Source organism: Acartia tonsa, chromosome 4 (assembly GCF_053477335.1).
Source record: "Acartia tonsa isolate MP-2025a chromosome 4, ASM5347733v1, whole genome shotgun sequence".
Classification (NCBI taxonomy): domain Eukaryota; kingdom Metazoa; phylum Arthropoda; class Copepoda; order Calanoida; family Acartiidae; genus Acartia; species Acartia tonsa.
Window position 1 is genome coordinate 18,770,750 of NC_137263.1, and position 20,900 is coordinate 18,791,649.

Consider the following 20,900-nt stretch of genomic DNA (forward strand, 5'->3'; position numbering starts at 1 on the left):
CTTGAAAAACTGGTGTAAGATCCAAGTAATAATATATCCATTAATCTAGATGGACAGATTGCAACAAGGACTGTAATGACCTCCGTAGCCTGGTGGACCACATCAATACTGCTCACATGGACCATAAAAAGGGATGCGAAGAATTTCCTTGCTACTGGAAGGTAGGTTTAATTGATTATTTGAGTTAATTGTAAATTAATACAAAAAAAAACATGCATTGAAATGATTTGTATGTGTCACGCATTTAATAAATATTCAGGGCGTCTCATTAATCTGTATTAATTTATTTGATTAATAAAAGTACTTACACAGTTGAGGGAATCCATGCATATTTTTTTTTTATATCTGACTTAAATTATTCCATATATATATATGTAATAAGTTTTCCAGTATGGCCTCGAACCCGATTAATATCCGCTGGATTAGAACCAGTTCATAGCTATTCTGAAAAATCTTGTGTAACAATGTATTACAGAAAAATTTTCTGAAATTTAACCCGATCCGTTCGTCCGTCGGGTCTAACAAAACTGGTTTTAATCTTATATTCTTTTATTTTAATATCCGCGGAAAGCTGTCTATATTACGATGCGATTAATGACAATTCTTAAATTATTTCATTTTTTGCTACGGAGTTTTTTGTTACTTCAGACCTTACAAATTATCAAAGTTTTTTCAATATAATTCTAATTATCTTTTATTTAAAAATTTTAGGATTGTCCACGGCGTTACAAACCATTTAATGCAAAGTACAAGCTTGTAACTCATATTCGGGTTCATACTGGAGAGAAACCTAACCATTGCAAGGTAACAAGTGTGACAAGTCAGGGAGCTAAAGGGATAAGACAATGGCCGGTATGATGATAAAAAAATTACCCCTTCTGTAGATTACAAAGTTAAAACGTTTGGACAAAGATCTAAACGGTTTTAAACAGTTTTAAAGGGAATTTTAAGATAAAATGTTGTTTTTGAACTGTATCTAATGAGGTTACGCACGGGCAGGCTAATGAGTAGCTACGCTTTCAAGAATATGTGTGATTTTTTTTTGCAAAAAATTGTAGATTTTCCTTTTCACAGTTGATTACGCATTCAAAAATTCTAAATTTTATTTGCGCTTTTCACTAAACAACACACATTTTTAGATTAAATAAAAAAATATTTAATTGTTTAATTTAATACATTTATTTTAATCCTATTATATAAAGTAGTAAGTCTTTCGTGTCTGTAGCAAAAGATCTTGGTAACTGCTGAACCGATATGATTCTTCTTTACAGTGTGGCTTCTTATATGTCCTGAGATGGTTTTAGGCTATTTAATTTTCTGCCCTCAGATATTTCTTCGAATATAGATATAGATGCTAAAGGCGCAGCCGCTAGTAATCTTATATTTCGATATTTTTTTTGTCATTAAACATAAATTATATGAAATTTTGTCCATAAATACTCTTTTTTTGTGATATAAAGTAATTAGGGTCAAGCGGGGCATTAACCGGTAAGGGGCATTACCGGTAATTTTTTACCCACCTTCAGAAAATGACATTTTTCTCCATGTTCTAATCGACTGACAGAAAAAAAACATAAAAGCAAATTTGTTCCTTATTAAATTGCCTACAAAAAAGTATAAAATGAAATTTTAGTGAGATAAATTTTAAGGGGACTTTTTGGGTCTCAAAGTCGGACGAAAAATTTTTTTTTCCAAAAATTTTTTCACCTAGGTGTATAAAGATCGACCTACACAAAAATTGGTAAGACCTAGAACAGATCCTGAAAAACCTTTTGAACTAAGAATTGCCCGCTCTTTCCAAATCCGTTGAGAGCTTAAATGTAGAGTTAATATTTTTTTCAAAAATGACCAAAGTTCGCGCGGGGTATTTTTCGGTAACGTCGAAAAAAAAATTCAAATTCGATTTTTAAGATCAATTTTCAGGTTTTCTATGGTAAAATCTAAAATTCAACATGGGCTTTTTAAGAATTAGGCCAAAAAGTGAATAGAACAGGTTTTTTTATATAAAAAAATTTAAATTTTATTTTTAAAGAAAATTTTTGTGAAAAAAAAATTGAAATTTCTCGTCTTTAAAAAAAAATGATTTTTGACATAGAAGGAATAGTCCGATCTTTTTGAAAATTTTTGTGGATAATCCCTATAACCTATACTAAATATGATTATTTATGTTTGACTGGCCGTTTGGCCGTTTTTCATCGATTTTTTTTAGGTTGAAAAGACGTTACCCACAATGCCCCACCATGGGGCATTTATCGGTAATTTCTTTGAGTCCAATTATGACAAACTTCTAAAAGTCCTAGGATAACGTCCTATTAGAACCTGATAGTCCTTTCCGTAAGCTTTCTAATGGTCTTGGTCCCATTTAAAAATATTAATATTTACCCCATTTTTTTTTCAAAAAACCGAAAAAATTACCGTTAATGCCCCGCCTCACCCTAGTTTTTTTTATCTAAAGCTGAAAATCTCAGAATTCGTGGAATGGATTGTAATTTTTCAGGAACGATTTACAATAATCTTGAGATGGTTTCAAGCTATTTTCCTGACCTCCAATGTCTCCCGTTTACATTTTTAGGAATTTTATACAAGACATCTCTTATTTTTTGGAATTGGATATGTTATTAGGGGATTTTGACTATTTTACAATTAAGGGGGAGGGGGGGGGGGGGGTAGGTCAACCGCAGATAAAGAAATGTCCCAAATTTATTAAACTAATTATCTTAACTTTTTCAGCACGAAGGATGCAATCGTAAATTTGCAAGACTGGAAAATCTCAAGATACACGTCAGGTCAGGACATTTTTTTTATCAAGGACGAGTTGGTGTACGGTCATTGGTAGCGAAGTAAAAAATGAAAACAAATGTAATGTACGGATAGACTATAAATAACGAACTCTTCTACCCCCCCCCCCCCCCCCCTACTGGATAAATTATCTGATCATTTAATGAAAAGGGAAATAGCAACCCAAATTGACTACAATTTTTCTCATGTCATAATATCCACATATATTCTACATCCCTATATCGACTATATGGTTTTACATAAAAGTGGTCATGGCTGACGTATTGTCGACATGTCGATGTTCTCATAACATTATAACCATTTCAGGAGTCACACCGGGGAGAAACCTTTCCAATGCAAGTATATGTGTAATAAGAAATTCTCAAATTCATCTGATAGAGCTAAACACGAGCAAACACACAAGGACCCGGTAAGTACTTTTTTTAGTAGCGAAGCTACTCTATAATTTACTTTGTTTGACAGTATTTTAGTCCGTAACGCTAATGGGAAATTTGATTTTCTTGGATACTATCTAAGATAGACTGCTATTATGTTTAAGATACCTCTTTCTAATTTAATTTGTCTGTCGGTCTGCCGATCATGCTAAAAAATACATCTATATACATATCAAATATAACAGTTTCGTGATTTTATATTGTTTATCATATCCTTTTTTACTCCCTCTCTTTTTTTTATGAACACCGAATATCTGCTGTATAACTCAACTTTGTCCGTTTGTCTATCTATGATTGTTGTGCTTCTATAGCGCAGGTGTTCTATAATCAGGACATATGTCTGTTTGTCCGACCAAGATGCATTATATTTGCTTCTTATTGCTATGCGAAATTGTAATTTCTTTTTAATTAATATTAAAATGAGTTCAGACATTTTTAAAATTCATATTACTAAAGATACATTCCTTGAAAATATGATATATTTGGTAATCTTAGAGCATTTTAAATGTCTTTAACCTATTACTTATGTCACATAAGAATGAGAAAAAGAGTTAATAATTAATTTCTAAGAAGTCCTTGAAATAGATGGCATTATTCCTTAAATCTTTGGTGCCGAAAACATTACCACCCAACTTATATAATTTTAGTTTTATAAAAAAAATTAACATAATGTTTAGGTTAGGTTAAATAAGTTTCTGGAAAGCCAAGAAGATGGTTAGATCTACCGCAGGGGCTGTACATTTTTTAAAAAGTTAAGAACAAGAGGGGATTATCTGAGGTTTACTTGACGATTATAGGGTTTATATTTCTTATCTTAACGTGTTACACATTAACCTACACAAGGACTCTGGCAGGAAATTGACAACTTATTCATACGTACTGTACTAAATCAATCTTTACGTGGACTAATTTAACCAAATTAGGTTTTTTTAAGGTTTTTTATAATTCATACAACCCCCTTAAGTTATTCATTACAATAGAATACAATTTTAAAATTTATTTACTGTGTAAATATGCATAAATATGACGTTTTTACTGACAATTAGGTTGATTTTTACTCAAAGCATTTTTCTTGTAGACAATAAAATGATTATAACTTTCGTTCTATTTAAGATAAATTGATGAAATAAAAAGTATTTTCAATTTTATTATGCTGAGAAGTCACTTATTGGTTTTAAGAAATAATAAACCCCTTTGAGTTGGGGGGGGGGGGGCGTTGAGTATCGAAATAATGAAACTAATGTAAATTTCTTTTTATGGTGGGTTTTAATGATTCATATAGCAGCCAAACTGTTTTTAGGCAATACCCCTTTGTCTGTCTGTCCCTCTGTCTGTCTGTTTTTTTGTCTGTCTGTCACTCCACTTGTCAGTCTATCTGTCTAACTGCCTCTTTTTCGGATTTCAATGAATAATCTAGCATAGCCTAATTCTAATTTGTTAATGCCTCAAAAACTGTCTGTCTGTCCGTCTGTCTGTCTATCCCTCCATCTGTCTGATCATTCACAGGTTCTCTATTGGATTTTATTTAATGAATTGTCTATTATGGTCAAACTGTAATTTGATCATTCTTCTTGCCTGTCTGTCTGTCTCGTCTATCTGCTGAGTTTCTACCATTGGTCTAACAGACTGATTTACTTAATTAACCCCTTACGGTCGGGCCCCTTACCGCACCTTAATCAGTCGGGGGGGGGGGGGGCGTCCCCCCCCCCTATTATCTCAGTTCTTATTAGAGCTAGTAAGCTAAAAAATTTTGTGCAAGTCCCCTTGAGATATTTAAGGTTAAGGATATTTTGCAGTTGTTAGATAAATAGATTTTGTGAAATCTTATTTAGGGCTTCATAAGCATGACATCATTAAAGTTCACCAATAGTTACAATACAGTGTGCATTTTAACATTAATCATGTTCATTGCAATTAAAATCTTACCTCTTACCCATCTGATTTTGACTTAGAGACATAAAAGGGGGACATAACTGAAGCTTTTTTGATGCTGGGGGGGGGGGGGTTTTCTCCAGAACCACTTGATGAACCGTTCAAATTTTTTGGACTTAAGCTTTTAGGGGTATGAACATATTATGGTTTCAAAGTCAACCCCCCTACCCCCACCCCCAAGCCCCCCGGGGCTCAAAACCCACCTAAAAATGAACCTAACCTTAATTTTCTCAGAAACCATTTGACCAATAGGGATGATTTTTTAAACTTAAGCTTTTATGCTTATAAACTAACTTCTAGTTTAGAAGTCACCCCCCTGCAACCAACCCCTAGCCCTCCGGGGCTTTAAAAAATCCTATAAATGAACCTAACCTTATTTTTCTCAGACACCATTTCACCAATAGGGATGATTTCTTAAACTTAAGCTTTTATGATTATAAACTAACTCCTAGATTATAAGTCACCCCCTTGAAAATAAAGGTTAGGTTCATTTTTATGGTTTTTTTTGATCCCCGGAGGACTAGGGGTTAGCAGCAGGGGGGTGACTTCTATACCAAAAGCTAGTTTATAACCATAAAGGCTTAAGTTTTTGAATTCATCTCTATTGGTCAAATGGTTTCTGAGAAAATTAAGGTTAGGTTCATTTTTAGGGTTTTTTTGAGCCCCGGAGGGCTAGGAGTAGGCGGCAGGGGGGTGACTTCTAAACTAGAAGTTAGTTTATAACCATAAAAGCTTAAGTTTAAGAAATCATCCCTATTGGTCAAATGGTTTCTGAGAAAATTAAGGTTATGTTCATTTTTAGGGGGGTTTTGAGCCCCAGGGGGCTAGGGGATGGGGGTAGGGGGTTGACTTTGAAACCATAAGATGTTCATACCCCTAAAAGCTTAAGTCCAAAAAATTTGCATGGTTCATCAAGTGGTTCCGGAGAACCCCCCCCCCCCCCCCCCAGCATCAAAAAAGCTTCAGTTACGTCCCCCTTTTAAACGTAAGATTTTCTTTTATGTCAACATAACATATCTAAATTTCATAGAGATCCGCAGCCGTTTTCCCTGCTGACCGCCTGCTGCGGCCGCTGAAATTTATATTTGATATTTCTAATATAAAATTTACTTAAAGATAAACATTTTCTGTAAAAAAATTGTTCTTCTAGCTTCAAAAATAAGAAAATTACAGCCGTTTAAAATTTTTAAGTAAAAAAGGTTGGTAAATAAAAAGGTGAACTAAGCAAAAATTGACTTTGACTTATAAAAGGTCGGAAATTTATTATCAAACAGGGGACTTGCACAAAAAAGATTTAGCCCTCTAGGTCTAATAGGAACTGAGATAATAGGGGGGGAGCGTTGAACGCCCACCCCATCACCAACCGATTAAGGTGCGGCAAGGGGCCCGACTGTTAAGGGTTAATAATACATATTTAATAATTCATATTAAAATCGATAATACTGTAAAAATTGTTGAATGCTTGTTTCAATAGAAAATTAGATTTAACTAATAATAATGTTGAATCTTGAACCTGGAGATAAACAAATAACCTTGTGTTGCAATAAAAAATAAAAAAAATTATCCAATTTACTTATGAAAAAAAGTGTAATACTGTATCTATAATCTTTTTGTACATAAATGATAATAATATCAGGTTATATTCCATTAATTTATAACCACCTAAATTTTTTGACTTTTACAACTTTTAACAGCTCCCTTTAACCAAAATCAAGGATAGTTTATTTAAGTATGTCACCAAAACTTCATTACATAAGTAATACATTTTTACAAACTTTAAAAAGAGGATTGGGAAATATCTCCCTCCCCAACATTAACTTTAATCACTATTGTAAACAATATTAAAAGTTATAAATATATATCAATCAAGATCTTTAGAGGTATTAACTGTGGTTTAATTACATATGTATGAGAGCTCCTTCTTGTGTCAATCACTTTTATTTACTGATAAAAATTTGTACAGTACAGTTGTACAGAATATTGCAAGATTTTTTTTAGTTAAGTCTGGAAATTAATGATTAATTTATCTAAAAATAGATAGCATAGAATTATCTAAATCAGTGGCTTAATTTTAAACACCCGCCTTAAACACCTCCCCCCCCCCCCCACTCTTTATTTTAAGGGGTGTAAATTTATTTCCTTTACACCCCCTTGGAATTTATAGAGGGGTGTATCTGAGGGTGTAGGCTCTTGTCAAGAGGGTGGACATGGGTGGACACCTAGGGAGGTGTATCCATCCCCCTTAATTTTACAAGGGTGGTGTAAACAACCCCTACACCAATCTTTTGCACGCCTTTGATCTTAACTATACTTTTAGTGTACATAAAGTTGTAAATTCAGTAACTATTCTACAAAAATTACCTTCCTAAATTGATATATGATTTTCAGGGTAATCTCCGGTGGACTAAACATTAAAATTTTATGGAAAAAAAGATATCTTTGGAACATGCATGACTTGAAATTATCCCCCCTTTGTACTCAATACGCATTTTTTATTCTAAGTGCGTCAATTTTGCGTTTAAAGATACCCTTAGTTTAAGCATTAATTTCTCCAAAAAATGATGAAAAAAGATAAATTTTTTTTTGATAAAATGATAAAAGTATATGTAAAATGAAATAACCAGCAAAAAAAATTACAAAATTACGTTAAATAGAACGAAAATTAGAGCGTTTTGTGTGCCTTATAAAATGCGTATTTCTCATGAAAATTGTAATGATTTAGTGTGTTGAGTAAAATATTTACAAACTTCCCGCTTTTATAAGAAGCTAGAGTCCTTGTGCCTATTAAGTGTTAAGTTACAATTTATATCATTTGTCCTTCAAACTTACACCTTAGATTTCATAAGAATTTTAATAATTCAAATAATTTCAAAGTAACAGTGATATGGCACAATCGATATATTATAACTTGGATGTTACACAACATTTTTATGTACTCTGATAAAGAGATACTTGCTGCTGGCTAAAATAACGATACCCCAATCCTCTAGTACTGTATGAACGAACAGACCAATAAATGAGGTCCATATTAGCAAGCTGAATTGAAGACAAATTTTCCCTTGTGAGTAAATATATCCACGTATAACTTATATCCATTTATGGCAAAAAAAGAATAACTAGAATTTTCTATATTAAAAGTATTAATTTTCTTTTATAAATTATTTTTTTAATGATATTTATAAATCTTTATTTTTTCCCAGAGACCCTACAAATGCGAGGTACCTGGGTGTTACAAGAAGTACACGGACCCGAGCAGCCTGCGGAAGCACGTGAAGAACCACAGCAAGGAGGAGCAGGACCAGTACAAGGTGCAGCGGGAGCACACCAAGGAGGAGAATGATCAGATTAAGATCTACCGTGAGCACAGTATAAGGGAAGAACATCAGGACCAGTATCGTGTGTATATAGACAGGGGTGTCAAGTGTGAACAACAACAACTATGGACTCAACAAGACGGTGCTGCTGATCAACAAATTATTTTACAAGGTAATTATTTTTTCATATATAAAAAAGTACTAGCGGATGCACCTCTAGCATCTACGGGGCGATGTATTTGAAGGAGTAGGGAATGGCAACAAAAAGTAGCCTGAAACCATTCTAAGACTCTAAATATGAGAAGCCTTAAACCATCCAGGGAACTTAGAGTAGCTTCCCTCAAATGGAGAACACGATCGATTCAGTATTTATTGAAATCTTAAGCTTCAGGCAAAAAACCTTACTACTTAATTTAACAGGATGACATTGGTCGTCCTACTTTAGTAGATAGGTTTACCTAACTGTTTTGTGATTTTCCATATGATTTCTTAAGCATTAACAGAAACTGTTTTGATTGATTGAGTTAGTTTAAATTGGATATGCATAGGCGTGCAAAGCTCTTTGTCAAAAGGGGTCAATTTTAGACGCTAGGGTTGGGAGACAAATGCCACCCTTCGAAAGTACGCCCATGCTGAAAATTTGCCACATCTTAATACCAAAGAGAGAGAGGGGACTTTGGTGAATTTTGATTAGTTGGTTAAGTTAGTTGAATTTTTTCAAACGTGTTAATCATATTTTTAATCTACAGACGGGATAATTTGTGGATTTGGGGGATGAAAATCAATTGAACAGCCATTGTCTTATACCTTTAGATCCCTGTCTCAATACACTTTATTACCTATTATTTCAGGATTGGATGTTGATTCCGGAAGCCTGACGGCCACAGGACTGGACCAGCATGGTATCACCGAACCATCTATGCAGATATACAGACATCCTGATGCATTTCAACATTACAGAAAAGGTGAGTCAATCAAAATGGATCTACTATTACTTGGATCTTAAACCAAATTATCATGTACTCTAATAAACTGAAACTTGTAGATGGCTAAAAAATAAATTTGATAATTTACCAAAGAATAATTTATCTTCTTTGGTAACAGCACTGATGTTTGACAGAAAAGTTAAGCAATGAAGAATCATTCTGAAAAGTTGTAGAGATGGGGATTAATAAACAAACAAACGAAAAATAAACTTCCTGTATTTTAAAAATACAGATGGGGGAGGTTCTGTACACTAATAGGCACTTCGAGGGAAACCGATTAAAATTCTGAAAATTTTAGTTGTATCCCGCCAGCCTAATTCTTTAGATAGAGTGGAGGATAATTCAACCCCTCCCATATTTCCAATATATTTAAAATAAGGGGGGGGGGGGGGGTTCTGTGAGAGAAATCACCTAAATTATTAATGTTTTAGTTGTATCCCGCCAGCCTGATTCCTTGGATAGTGTGGAGGGGGAATCAAGTCTTCCATATGATGCTGTGCCTATTCGTCTTGAACAAACAGGTAAATAAAAACCAGGGATCTTAAGGGATAAGACAATGGCCGATAAATTGGTGTACATTCAGAATGATCCCTTATGTAGATTAAAATTAGTGTTTGGAACGTTTAGACATTCAACTTTTTCAACTAACCAATCAAAATTGCAATAAGTCACCAAATTTTTAAGACAACGAATAAAAAATGTTATAACAAACATTGGGGACTATTGTAATAAACAGCCCAATGTCCCACCTTCCTCCCTGAAAAAAAACACTATTATTGGTAGCGAAACTAGTCTATTACTTGCATTGTCTATCTGTCTGTCCGTCCATACTTCTAAGTTGAATTTTTCCCTGATAGTTTTTAAAGATGACTTTATTTTTATGAATAAAGTATTACTTATCTGCTATCAGAAATATACCGTGAAACTAAACCAAACCTTTTTTAATCACTTAATCTAAGGTGGCTTAAGAAAAAAAACTATTTTCGATTATATTTTTTTAACAAATTTTCATAAAATTAATATAACTTCTTTATTATAGACGATATGTATGGTTTATCTGGAGATCAATTCAATATTCATCATCAATAACCCCCAACAGACAATCAGCCGATAACCTAGTCCTGGAAACCATAATATACTGAACGAATTAAAATTTAATTTCATTGAAAAATTTCTTTCATGCAATGATCATTACATAATTTTGGTCAGGGGCTTGAAAATGTATATAATTTTTTTTGTTTAAAACCTTGTCGTGCCATTTGAAACTAAATTTGTCTTCCGTCCATAAATAAATAGAAATATGTATAGAAATTTTATAATCATGAAAAAAAACTGTGCTAAAATACTCTTTTAGTGGCTGTGGATAATAAATAATCAAAACTTATTGTAACCAAAGTGCCTAAATAGTAAAAATTATACTGTATAAAAAAGTTTTATGTATATATAATAAGCAGAAAAGTCTGTAATTTTTTTGCCCAAAAAAGATAAAAAAAAACAAACGACAACCCAATATTCTTCCTAATAAAAGGCCTGTATATAATAACAAGTGATTTCTGTTCTGAGCCTAAAAAAGACGTTTAAATGTTGTTTTGTTTAGAACTTTGTTTTAAAATTGTCTATCGAACTTAATTGAGATTTGCTAGTCTATTTTATTATTATGAATATAAGAATTTTATTTTCTTTAAAGCATTTTTTTATTTTCTTTTGTGTTATATTATTTGAATGTTTGTTGTTAGAATTTCTAGTGTTATTTGTAAATTAAGTTCCAGTATGGCTTCGAAACCAGTTGATATCCGCTGGATTAGAACCGGTAGTAAGCTATACTAAATTATGATGTATCATATCGTATTCTAGACAATTTTCTACGAATTATAAAGTGAAAAATCATAATATCAATACCAAAGTTGTCAGCCCAGGCCTTCGACCCCTAGGGCTAACAAAACCGAAATTAATCTGATAATTTTCAATTTACTATCCGCGGAATGCTGTCTATAATACGATAAAATAACTATTCAGATAAGCTTTTAATCTCGAGCTAACTGCACTATGCAAAATTATAAATTAATAATAGTTAAAATTAGTCTTTCTTAAGTAAAAGAATGCACAAGTTTTAAGCGCCCCCCGATCATGAATTATTAAAAGCTAAAATCAAATTCAAATTTTAGGATTTTTTTTGGTAAACGCTTAAATTAAACTCTTACTTTTTTATCTAAAATGAAGAAATAAAAAACATTATCTTTTATGCTTGTAGTTTTTCTTTTGTAAATATGGTTTAATACTCCTTGGTTTATGATATATATTTGTTTACAAATGGAAGTATAATAATGATATAGTTAAAAATCTAAAGAAAAGTTTACTCTGGAAAAATCTATGAATTTTTCTCGAGCCCCATTGAGGTTAGGCATCTAAATCAGAACTTATTTTTAAAGGGCTCGGCAGCCGCCTATAAGTCTCAGGGAAATCAACCTTTTACAATTTGAAATATCAGCTGAAAGTCTAAACCTGACCTAAATATGGCAAATCCTCATCTGAAAGCATCTAAACGGCTTTACAGTTGAGGCCAAGTCGCGGCTGCCGAGCCCAGATTTTAACATTATTTACTTCCATTTGTAAATGATATATTCCAAATCAGCAGCAGCACCAAAGTATAAAAAGAGCTTCATTACAAAAAAACATCATTTATTTATCTCTCTTGGTCGGGCAGCTGACAAAAAATGCTTTTCTCTTATTAATATTTTCATTAAAGGCTTTACATTTTTGATTAAACATTCCTATATTTAAAAATAAGAGATGGATTTTTAAAAAACAATAAAATGGCTGTTCAGGGTGTTTCACTAAAAATCTTCTAAACTACATACGTTATAAAGATACATAAATGTGTAAATTGTAATATTAATAATTTCCAGCCACTTTTTGATGTTTTATGAAGGAATTGTAACAAAAATAATAATATTTAAGGCAAGTATTTTTTTATCAGCTGCCTGACTTAAGTGTATAAAAGCTACCATAACTTTTTAGCATCAACATTATTGCTTTTACATTTGTATTTCTTTGGAAAAGGGGAGGAGAAACACTAAAGTTTTAAGTTTCGCTTCCATTCATCCCTGAAAATCCTAGATAGATAGATAAATGATGCCATCCTTCTAATAATTGAATAAAAGAGCTTGTAGTAGTGTGAGTGTGAGTTGAACTATAATCATTCTATTTTAAATTGATCATGTATAGAATCATTGAAAACTTTATGATACTGGATTATCAAAACTGTGTTTCATTTATGTAAAATAAAAGCTTCAAAAAGGAAACTCAAAACCTTCTTTTATAATAATCTGTAGTACCAAGTAAAATTCTTGCGTTGATTCGTTCCTAATCGATTTCTCGGCAACTAATTAATATTTGGATTGTAAGCTCAGGGACGTCCTTGCTTTAAATTTTAAGGTTGGTATAAAGGTGGATCAACACGTAGCGCATCCGCTCGTCGTCGGGGAGGTGATAGGTTCGAATCTCGGCTTAGCACCGCATCATAACCAAAGAAGTTAAATTGGTTCCTACTGCTACTATGTCAGGTGCACGACATTAATAGTTAATTATAATGCAAAGTTAAACTTAGCAGACAAAGGTCGTGCAATCAAAGGGTTGGTTGTCTGTTACTTTTCCTAATATTCACCAATTGGCGTTTTCCTGGGGGCGAACACCAACCCCTTCTGTAGCGAAACCCCATAGAGGGTAGAAGGAACTTAGTTGGAAATGGCAATGATGATGACGCTTTAAGTATGATATAATTGAAATAACAAAAACTTGAAGAGATTTCTAAAAATTTATTTTCATCTTTTTAGCGGTTATTACTTAACATAGGTATAAATATACAAAATAATAAAATTTAATATTCCATAATTTAAATTAAACAGAAACAAAAAAGGCTTGGCAGCAGCAGCTGTCAAATATCAGTTTTGCCGCTGAAGCAGGCAGCTCGGCTGCCGAGCCCTGAAAAAAAAGTACAGAATGAATTGCAGAAAATAAACTTTGCAAACAAAACAAATAACAAAATCATTAAAAACTTTTAAAATTGGATTCTTTGTTTAAAATTTTATTTAACAATTAACAGATTAATCTAAATCGTTTTTTCAATTTAAATATTAACTTTAACTGTTAATTTTCACTGACTAGAAAGGTATTTAAAAAATAAGTTAATCCAATGGTGTCAACAGAGACAGATTCCAGCGATTTAAATAATGTTTGTGGTCTGTCTTTATGTTTAGTTTTAAATGAACATCTTATCTACCTACTCAAGTACTATACTACATGTTTTCTTGTTTATCTTACTCGAAAAAAAACATACAGAAGCTAAAATAAATAATTTAAAAACCTTAGATGGTTTATCATTCATGCATGGCTATTTTGGTTCATATTTAGTCACTGACATGTATGATTCAGATTCAGAGCGACGTAATTATTTTGACAAAGCTTTATCTAAAGCTGAATTATAAAATGAACGCAGTGAAAATTAATTATGGTCAGATTGTTCCTATACAGTGATGGTAATATCGGCCCAATCAGAAGATTTGTCATTAAGACTTTCAGTATTTGTTCTCAATTATAAACAAGGATAAAATGATTTAAATCGCTGAATATCTGTTTTTGTTTTTTCCCTGACAAGCTTTTTACTATACCAAAGAAACTAATTAAAATTGCTAATAATAATAAACTAATACTGCAGGTATCTAACAAATACTGATGTTATGTTATGTTATGTGCCATCACATCCGCAAAATTAAAGATAAATAACAAACTTGAAGATTGAGCTGGAAATTTAATACAACAGCAGCATAACTTACCTTTCTTTATATTGCACTTTTCTTAATTAAAAGGCATAATCATTTTATTAGTTTTTTTTTCTATTTACAGATATGTAACACCTAGTTATTGTAAAATTTGCGAAATAATTATGATGGCACATTCGCAGTAGTGATTGAACATCTTTGTATACAGTATGACCCTCGAAAAAGTATTTTTAAGCATCTGCAGCCCTTATTTCTCAATGAATATTTAAAAAATGTATATGTCCTTGTTCTCTATAGATTTCCACATAAGTAGTTATAAATTTTTTTTTTTTACCTCCATTAACACCGGAAATTTTTAGAGCTAAAGTTTTGAAAAAGTGACTGAGGAAAAAGTAACTTTTAACATGAAACGACTTTTTTTAGCAAAATTAAGGTAGAAGTCCTTTTATTTTTGTTACTAGCAGAAACTTTATACAAAAATGAAAAAAAAAATTTAGGCTTTGAGTAAAAAGCATTTTTTTACACATATTTTTTGAGTCTTTTTAGTTTGATGATATTTTGAAAAACTTACTTATTACCTAGGCAAATTTGTTTTAGATTAAAAAACCAAATAAATCTTTATGAATATAGCAGGAAAATTATTTTTGTTTCATAATCCTAACTTTAATAACAAAAAAGTTATAAAGAAAACAAAATTAGAACATAATGATTTTTTAGTCTAAAAAACTTAATTAACCCCCTATTAAATGATTGAGATGTCAGAAAAGGGGGCGGAGCAACTGTCATAATTAATCCTTTTCATAAAAAATAACCTAAAATTTGCAAATAATCAATTCATTCAGTAGTATTTTTTGCCATATAAAATTGATATTTTTTGGTGGAATAAAAAAGAAATAATTAGTTAACTTGTTTTTCTTTGTGTATTATTATTCAGTTGCCAGAAAAACATAATATAACTATCCAAAAATTATGAGAAACAAAAAAAAATTCTTTTTCTCAGTTACATTTTCAAAACTTTAGCTCTAAAAATCTCCGGAGTTAATGGAGGTAAAATTAAAATTTTTATATCTACTTATGTGAAAATCTATAGAAAACAAGGACATATACATTTTTTAATAATTCATTGAGAAATAAGGGCTGCAGATGCTTAAAAATACTTTTTCGAGGGTCATACTGTATATGCTAAGATCCTAGCCCATATCCTGAATACCAGCGGCTACTAGTTGTCTACACAGCCAGTCCAGACCTTCTTGTAAACCATTTCCAGATTTGGCATCGCAGGCCTACAACAAAATAATCATTAGGTACTTTTCATCAATTTTTCTAAAAGTCCGCTGGTTAATCAAGGGGTTATTTCGGGATAAGACAGTGGACAATGAATTAAAGTACATTCCATAAATGTTGGACAAAATTACCCATTATGTAAATAAAATTATTTCTTAAAAAAACATTGGACACTTTTGCACAATAGTACCAACCAATCCTCTCTCTCCCTGGAGGTGATTAGATCGAGTTTGGCTTGAATTTCGAACATTGGCAGGGAAATAAACTTTTTAAGTGAGTTGCACGTGTTTTGGGACAAGGCATTTTCCCTGCTCTTACTATATATGTGTAGCGGGTTATACGAGATAAAAGCCAAAAGAAGTATTTCTTACTCTTCATTGAAATTACACTATTGGTGATTTTGTCAATTTAAAAAAATAATCCTTTAAAATATTTCCAGTATGGCTTCGAAACCGATAAATATCCACTGGATTAGAACCGGTTCTCAGCCACGCTGAAAAATCACCAGTTTAGCATTATTTTACAAACAATTAATTATCATCAAAATATAAATTGTAAAATTAACACCAGATTTGTTAGCCCAGACCTTCAACAACTCGGGGCTAATAAACCTGGTATTAATCTCACAACTTTTCCTTTTAATATCCGCGGAAAGCTGTCAATTTTTCTAACCTGAATATGCCAAGATCTTCCACAGCAAAGTTTATAAAGAGAGAATGAATCTGCTATTTCTTCGATTGAAGCACAACCAGTTACATCCTTCAAATAAGATTAGTAATTTTTAAAAATGTAAGATGATCAAAAATGTAATTGAGCATTAGAGTAAACATTAGAGGGAGAAAGGGTTAAATAACTGTGTCTCCCCATTGCAGTGTCCTTGTGCCGACTCTCGATTGGGTCATTGCAAATCAACCAATGATGTCGGTTATATTAACACAGCCAAGTAGCAGAAAACAATTTGGTAGCAGACGAAAAAGGGTCATTGAAAAAGGGAGGGAGGTAGTTATCTGTATATACATCTATACTATAGATCTGTTAATTGAGCTACAATATACATATGCAACAATGTTGCATGCTTCTTAATGAGTGACTAAACAAACTCTATAATTGTAAATACTAAAACTTATGCTATAAAAAGACTTAGTCATAAAAATTGTAAATATCAAAAAGATACTAAACATTTAAAATATGCTAACAGTCTGATATATAACTCTTTAATACCCACCATTATTGAGCTTTACCAAAAAAATCAATTTTTAAAAGTTGATTCGTAATTTAAAGTTAACCACAATATTGCTTGCTGCGCCCCTAGCAACTGCATCAAGGGGCTTTTATATAAAGATTAGGAAAGAGCAGAAAAATAGACTTAAATCGCCCCATGACAAATGTGAAGCTTAACTAAAATGGATAAACTCAAACGGTCTAGAAGCAATCGAAATCTTTAGCTACAAACAAAATAATCCTTACAACTTTAAACAATAGGATATTCAACAATTAAATAAAAATGATACAATGTATCATTATGTAGTGTACAAACATTAATATAATCCTAACCTGTTTATTTGCTAAAATAAGTAGCGCAGCATCTTTAAGTTCTTTTTCTGACAATAGTTTGGCCAACTCCATCTTTGACTCTGAGATTCTGTCTCTGGAGGACGCGTCCAATACAAATATTACAGCCTAAAATATGTTGGTCTTTCAGAATAATATCAAGATATATATATAACTTAAGACTGCCATACCCTGTGAGGTTGAGATAATAAAGAGTAGCCACCATGAGACAGCGGGTCATTTCATAATGTACTTGAACGTGGAGCTTGTACTGGCCCTAGTGGATATACATAAGTGTTTCGTCCTTCTCCATGACTACTTAACTTAAGTTTAAACACTAAGAAACTATGGCTAGTAGTACATACAAACACAAACACACATGTAAATTAAATCTATACAATAGTACTTAAATGGAATTTTAGCCTTAAATTTACACCCGTTCGGTTTTTTTAACATTTTTATTGATAAATTGTAAAAGGTTGATTTCCATGAGGCTTACAGGTGGCTGACGCGCGACTGCCGAGCCCTATAATATCCTACCTGAGTGTTGAGATAATAATGTTTCCATAAAGGTCTAAGTTTATGTTGTCCTCCTACATCCCACAGAGTTATTTTAACATTCCTAGTTCAGAAAAAACCACATTATTATACCTAAGCAATAGATGTAGAATATACGTGGATATCATATTCATGAGAGGGGAAAATGTCGTTAATTTAGCTTGCTAACTTAGACATCCCTTATTGGTCAGTTCGTTCATCCAATAGGAGGGGAGAAGATGGGGTAAAGGGGGTGTATGAGGGGTTTATTACTAATTTCGGGGTGGGTACCACCACCCTCCCAAGGAAAATCAACATTAGAAAAATGCCCAACCCTCCCCCATCCTCCCAATCCCAAGTGCCCTTAGGGCCTCTAGGGGTGAATTAAATTATAGTAGTATCTTTCCTGAATTCTAATGTTTCAACATTAAATCCAATAGTCGGAATAGTCGGGACAAACTCTCCCTGCTTCAGCTTGCACAGGATGGCCGTCTTGCCAGCCCCGTCCAAGCCCAGCGTAACCACCCGCATCTCAATCTTGGGTCCTATGTGCACCCTGTTGTCCTTGGTGAAGGTGATGGGTATGGATGGATCCAGGTTCAGTTGGTCAGGACAATAGTCGGAGAAATGTTGTTGCTGCACATCCACGCTCTCCAGAAGTTTGGTTATTTCCTGGGCGGCCAGGACAACACGGGCATCATCCTGACGGGCCAAGCGGTCACATTGAATGCACACTTCTGCTACCTGTATTTTGAAACTTATTTTAAACTTTTGATACAGAGAATGGCAGTTTTTGCTATTTTTAGGAATTCGAGGAGAATTTTTGAAAAGACACATTTGTAAAATACGAATTGTCTAGTCTGAATATGCAACTATTTTACCTGCGATAGAACTGTTGCAATATCCTCCTCCTGTTGTCGAATACTACAAACTCTCTCTCTGACATGTGTATCCACAACTGTGAGCGCAGCTACCTCTTGCACACACAGCTGGTCACGCAGGGACTGAAAGTATGCCCGCACCCGTCTACGGGCAGATTCTGCGGTGCCGGGCTCGGTTTCTGTGCCGTCTTGTCCGCTGCCACCACCCGGACTAACTGGGTTGTTCAGCTCGTTCCCTTTTATTTCTCCCAGAACTTTTTCTAACATTCTGTTTGTTTCGCCCATCTCTTCCATAAACTTTTTCAGCTTTTGTACAGCCGATGACATACGAGATCTAAGAAATTTAAATTATTTGAACATGCGACAAAAATTAGTTATTAAAATGACAATTGGTTTTCAGAGAAATTTAATAATGTATTAAAAGTTTGTTAAATACTGCCGGTTGTGCCCTGAACATTTATGGAATAGCATTCGACTAATATTAAATAAAAAAAAACATATATAAAACACCTGACATTTTCAGCCTCCAGCTCCAGGAGGTTGTTCTGGTGTCCCTTGTGCCTGCCATAGTCCTTGCATATGTAGCACATGAGCGGCGAGGCTGCGCATTCCAGCTGTTGGCACGCAAACTCCATGACGTGCGAGGAGTGGTAGGGGCAGATGGGTTTTTCACGCGGCTTCTCGCTCAGTGGTATTCGCTTGTGTTTGGCTAGGGTTCTGAAATGGAAAATGATGTAATTTCAAACATGAAAGCTGTGAACTAAGGGAGGGTTAAATAAAAAAATAAAATATACTCTAACCTCCCCCCCCCCCCCCCTCTTCCAAATTGCCTAGACCACCAAGGGACTAATATGTAACTTGTACAATGATTCCAGCGAACTGTTGAAGAGATCTTGGCGGATAGACTACAGGTGTCATGTTACCTTTAAATCGATTTAAAATAAAGAGCAATACTTCCTATCGATCTATCCTCACACCTTGTGGAATGTGTTTGTTGTGAGCAAGACTGACACAAGTGTGTCCCACAGATCATACAGTACAGAACTATCCTCACCTTGTGGAATGTGTTTGTTGTGAGCATGGCTGACACAAGTGTGTCCCACAGACCATACAATACAGAACTGCAGCGTGCTCGTCCACTTCATCACAGGGAACGGACAACTGGAAAAAATAAACTATAAATCATCAAATCTCCCGATGCAAAAGGGACCAAGGATTCTGTTAAATAGTTAGACGAGAGGAAAATTTATGTACTTATTCCTTTTATAGTTCATTGGTAATTTTGCATAATACTAAATGGGCAAACTTAGGTACCTCTCTTTCTTTATCGAAGAATGCTGTTGAGAATGAGGTTGAACTTTCTTGACTTTGAACTCTTTCTATAAGTTCAATGAGAGCAAAGTTCTTCTTCAGCTCCCATACTCCGTTGTTACCAATAAGAGTCTGCTGTCGGTCAAATGGACACTAAAATAAATATATATATTTGGGATGGTTTTCTTTCAACTATTTCCCTGGCCTCCCCTAGAGGGTAGGGGCTAAGCTATTAAAATAAAAATTCAAAATTGTTCATATGGAAGCAGTCCCAAAAAAAATTGAACTATGGTGTCAGATTAGGAAAATTAATTAAACCAGATTTTAAATAATGAAGTCCATAGCAGGCTAAAATAACGAAACCCCCAATCAAAACTCTTTAACCTATCCCTTCCCACTGAATAAACGAAATAACCAATAAATGAGTTCCATGTTAGCACCCTAAATTGTCAAAAAAAATCCCAGTCAAAATATCCACGTATATTCGAATAGTCCTATAAGTAATATGTTCTGGTTTATATAACTACTAGTGGCAAAAGACATGCATACAAGAGCGAAGCGTTCTAGCATACAGTAAAAGTATACCGAGATAAATCCTTGTGGTGTGGGAAGCCTTGTTAAGCATGCATGGCACAATGAATGTCCACAAAACAGCAGCCTTGGTATTTTATCTCCATGAAGACCAAAATTTTCTTCGCACACGCGACATTCCAAAACCTGAAGAAAAAAATCAATATTGAGGAAAAACAAGGATGAAAACATCAATAAGCAGCGAAGCACATAAAAGTATGATTAGACAAACGGACAAAGTGAGTTATAGAGCAGATATTCTTTGTCCAAAAATATATAGAAATCACGAAACCTTTCATCATAGAAAATGTATTGGTCTTTTGTAGCTTAGTGATTCGAGAAACTAACGTTTTACTCTAACAGTTTCTTACAGGCGAACATTTCTAATTATAGAATAGATTTGCTACTAAAAAAAAGACTTACACTTGTGGTTTTGGGACTGACTTTTGTTTGTAGGAGTCGCAACTCCTCCATTTTTTCGAGTCTAAAAACAAATCATAAATATATATATCCAATAACTCTT

At 33.4% G+C, this 20,900-nt stretch overlaps 2 protein-coding genes across 7 annotated transcripts in view; one reads left to right on the forward strand and one right to left on the reverse strand.

Moving 5' to 3' along the window:
* LOC145318028 (uncharacterized) overlaps positions 1 to 11,776 on the forward strand; it is a 41,893-nt gene extending 30,117 nt beyond the window's left edge. The window contains exons 3-10 of the mRNA XM_080159341.1: positions 50 to 161; positions 712 to 804; positions 2,731 to 2,786; positions 3,106 to 3,208; positions 8,366 to 8,651; positions 9,331 to 9,444; positions 9,897 to 9,986; positions 10,505 to 11,776. Coding sequence (XP_080015467.1) covers positions 50 to 161; positions 712 to 804; positions 2,731 to 2,786; positions 3,106 to 3,208; positions 8,366 to 8,651; positions 9,331 to 9,444; positions 9,897 to 9,986; positions 10,505 to 10,554 — 904 coding nt within the window. The 3' untranslated portion in view covers positions 10,555 to 11,776. The remainder of the gene's footprint in view (positions 1 to 49; positions 162 to 711; positions 805 to 2,730; positions 2,787 to 3,105; positions 3,209 to 8,365; positions 8,652 to 9,330; positions 9,445 to 9,896; positions 9,987 to 10,504) is intronic.
* Positions 11,777 to 13,265: 1,489 nt separating this feature from the next.
* Positions 13,266 to 20,890, reverse strand: LOC145316336 (E3 ubiquitin-protein ligase TRIM23-like). 6 transcript variants are annotated; one of them, XR_013878432.1, is made up of 13 exons: positions 20,801 to 20,890; positions 20,393 to 20,524; positions 19,811 to 19,960; positions 19,551 to 19,657; positions 19,007 to 19,213; positions 18,497 to 18,830; positions 18,019 to 18,359; positions 17,619 to 17,697; positions 17,082 to 17,207; positions 16,200 to 16,286; positions 15,420 to 15,526; positions 14,298 to 14,446; positions 13,266 to 13,446 (listed from the first exon to the last, which is right to left on the reverse strand). XR_013878432.1 is itself a non-coding variant. In XM_080156779.1 (12 exons), exons 1-11 carry the CDS (start codon positions 20,849 to 20,851, stop codon positions 15,434 to 15,436), a joined length of 1,707 nt encoding a protein of 568 aa, XP_080012905.1. In that variant the 5' UTR covers positions 20,852 to 20,890; the 3' UTR covers positions 13,542 to 14,458; positions 15,401 to 15,433. The 6 variants fall into 6 exon arrangements, 2 of the variants coding, with proteins under 2 accessions (XP_080012905.1, XP_080012904.1); XR_013878429.1 differs by having other exon boundaries at positions 13,266 to 13,535; XR_013878430.1 differs by having other exon boundaries at positions 13,266 to 13,625.
* Between the last annotated feature and the right edge of the window lie 10 nt (positions 20,891 to 20,900).

Bases quoted from the DNA above. Each gene is read 5' to 3' on its own strand.
- LOC145316336 (XM_080156779.1), bottom strand. From the start codon at position 20,851: ATGGAGGAGTTGCGACTCCTACAAACAAAAGTCAGTCCCAAAACCACA. The intron at 18,360-18,496 runs GTAAAATAGTTG...TTCAAAATACAG, and splicing joins TTGCAACAGTTCTATCGCAG to GTAGCAGAAGTGTGCATTCA. The intron at 16,287-17,081 runs GTTAGGATTATA...TCTTATTTGAAG, and splicing joins TTATTTTAGCAAATAAACAG to GATGTAACTGGTTGTGCTTC.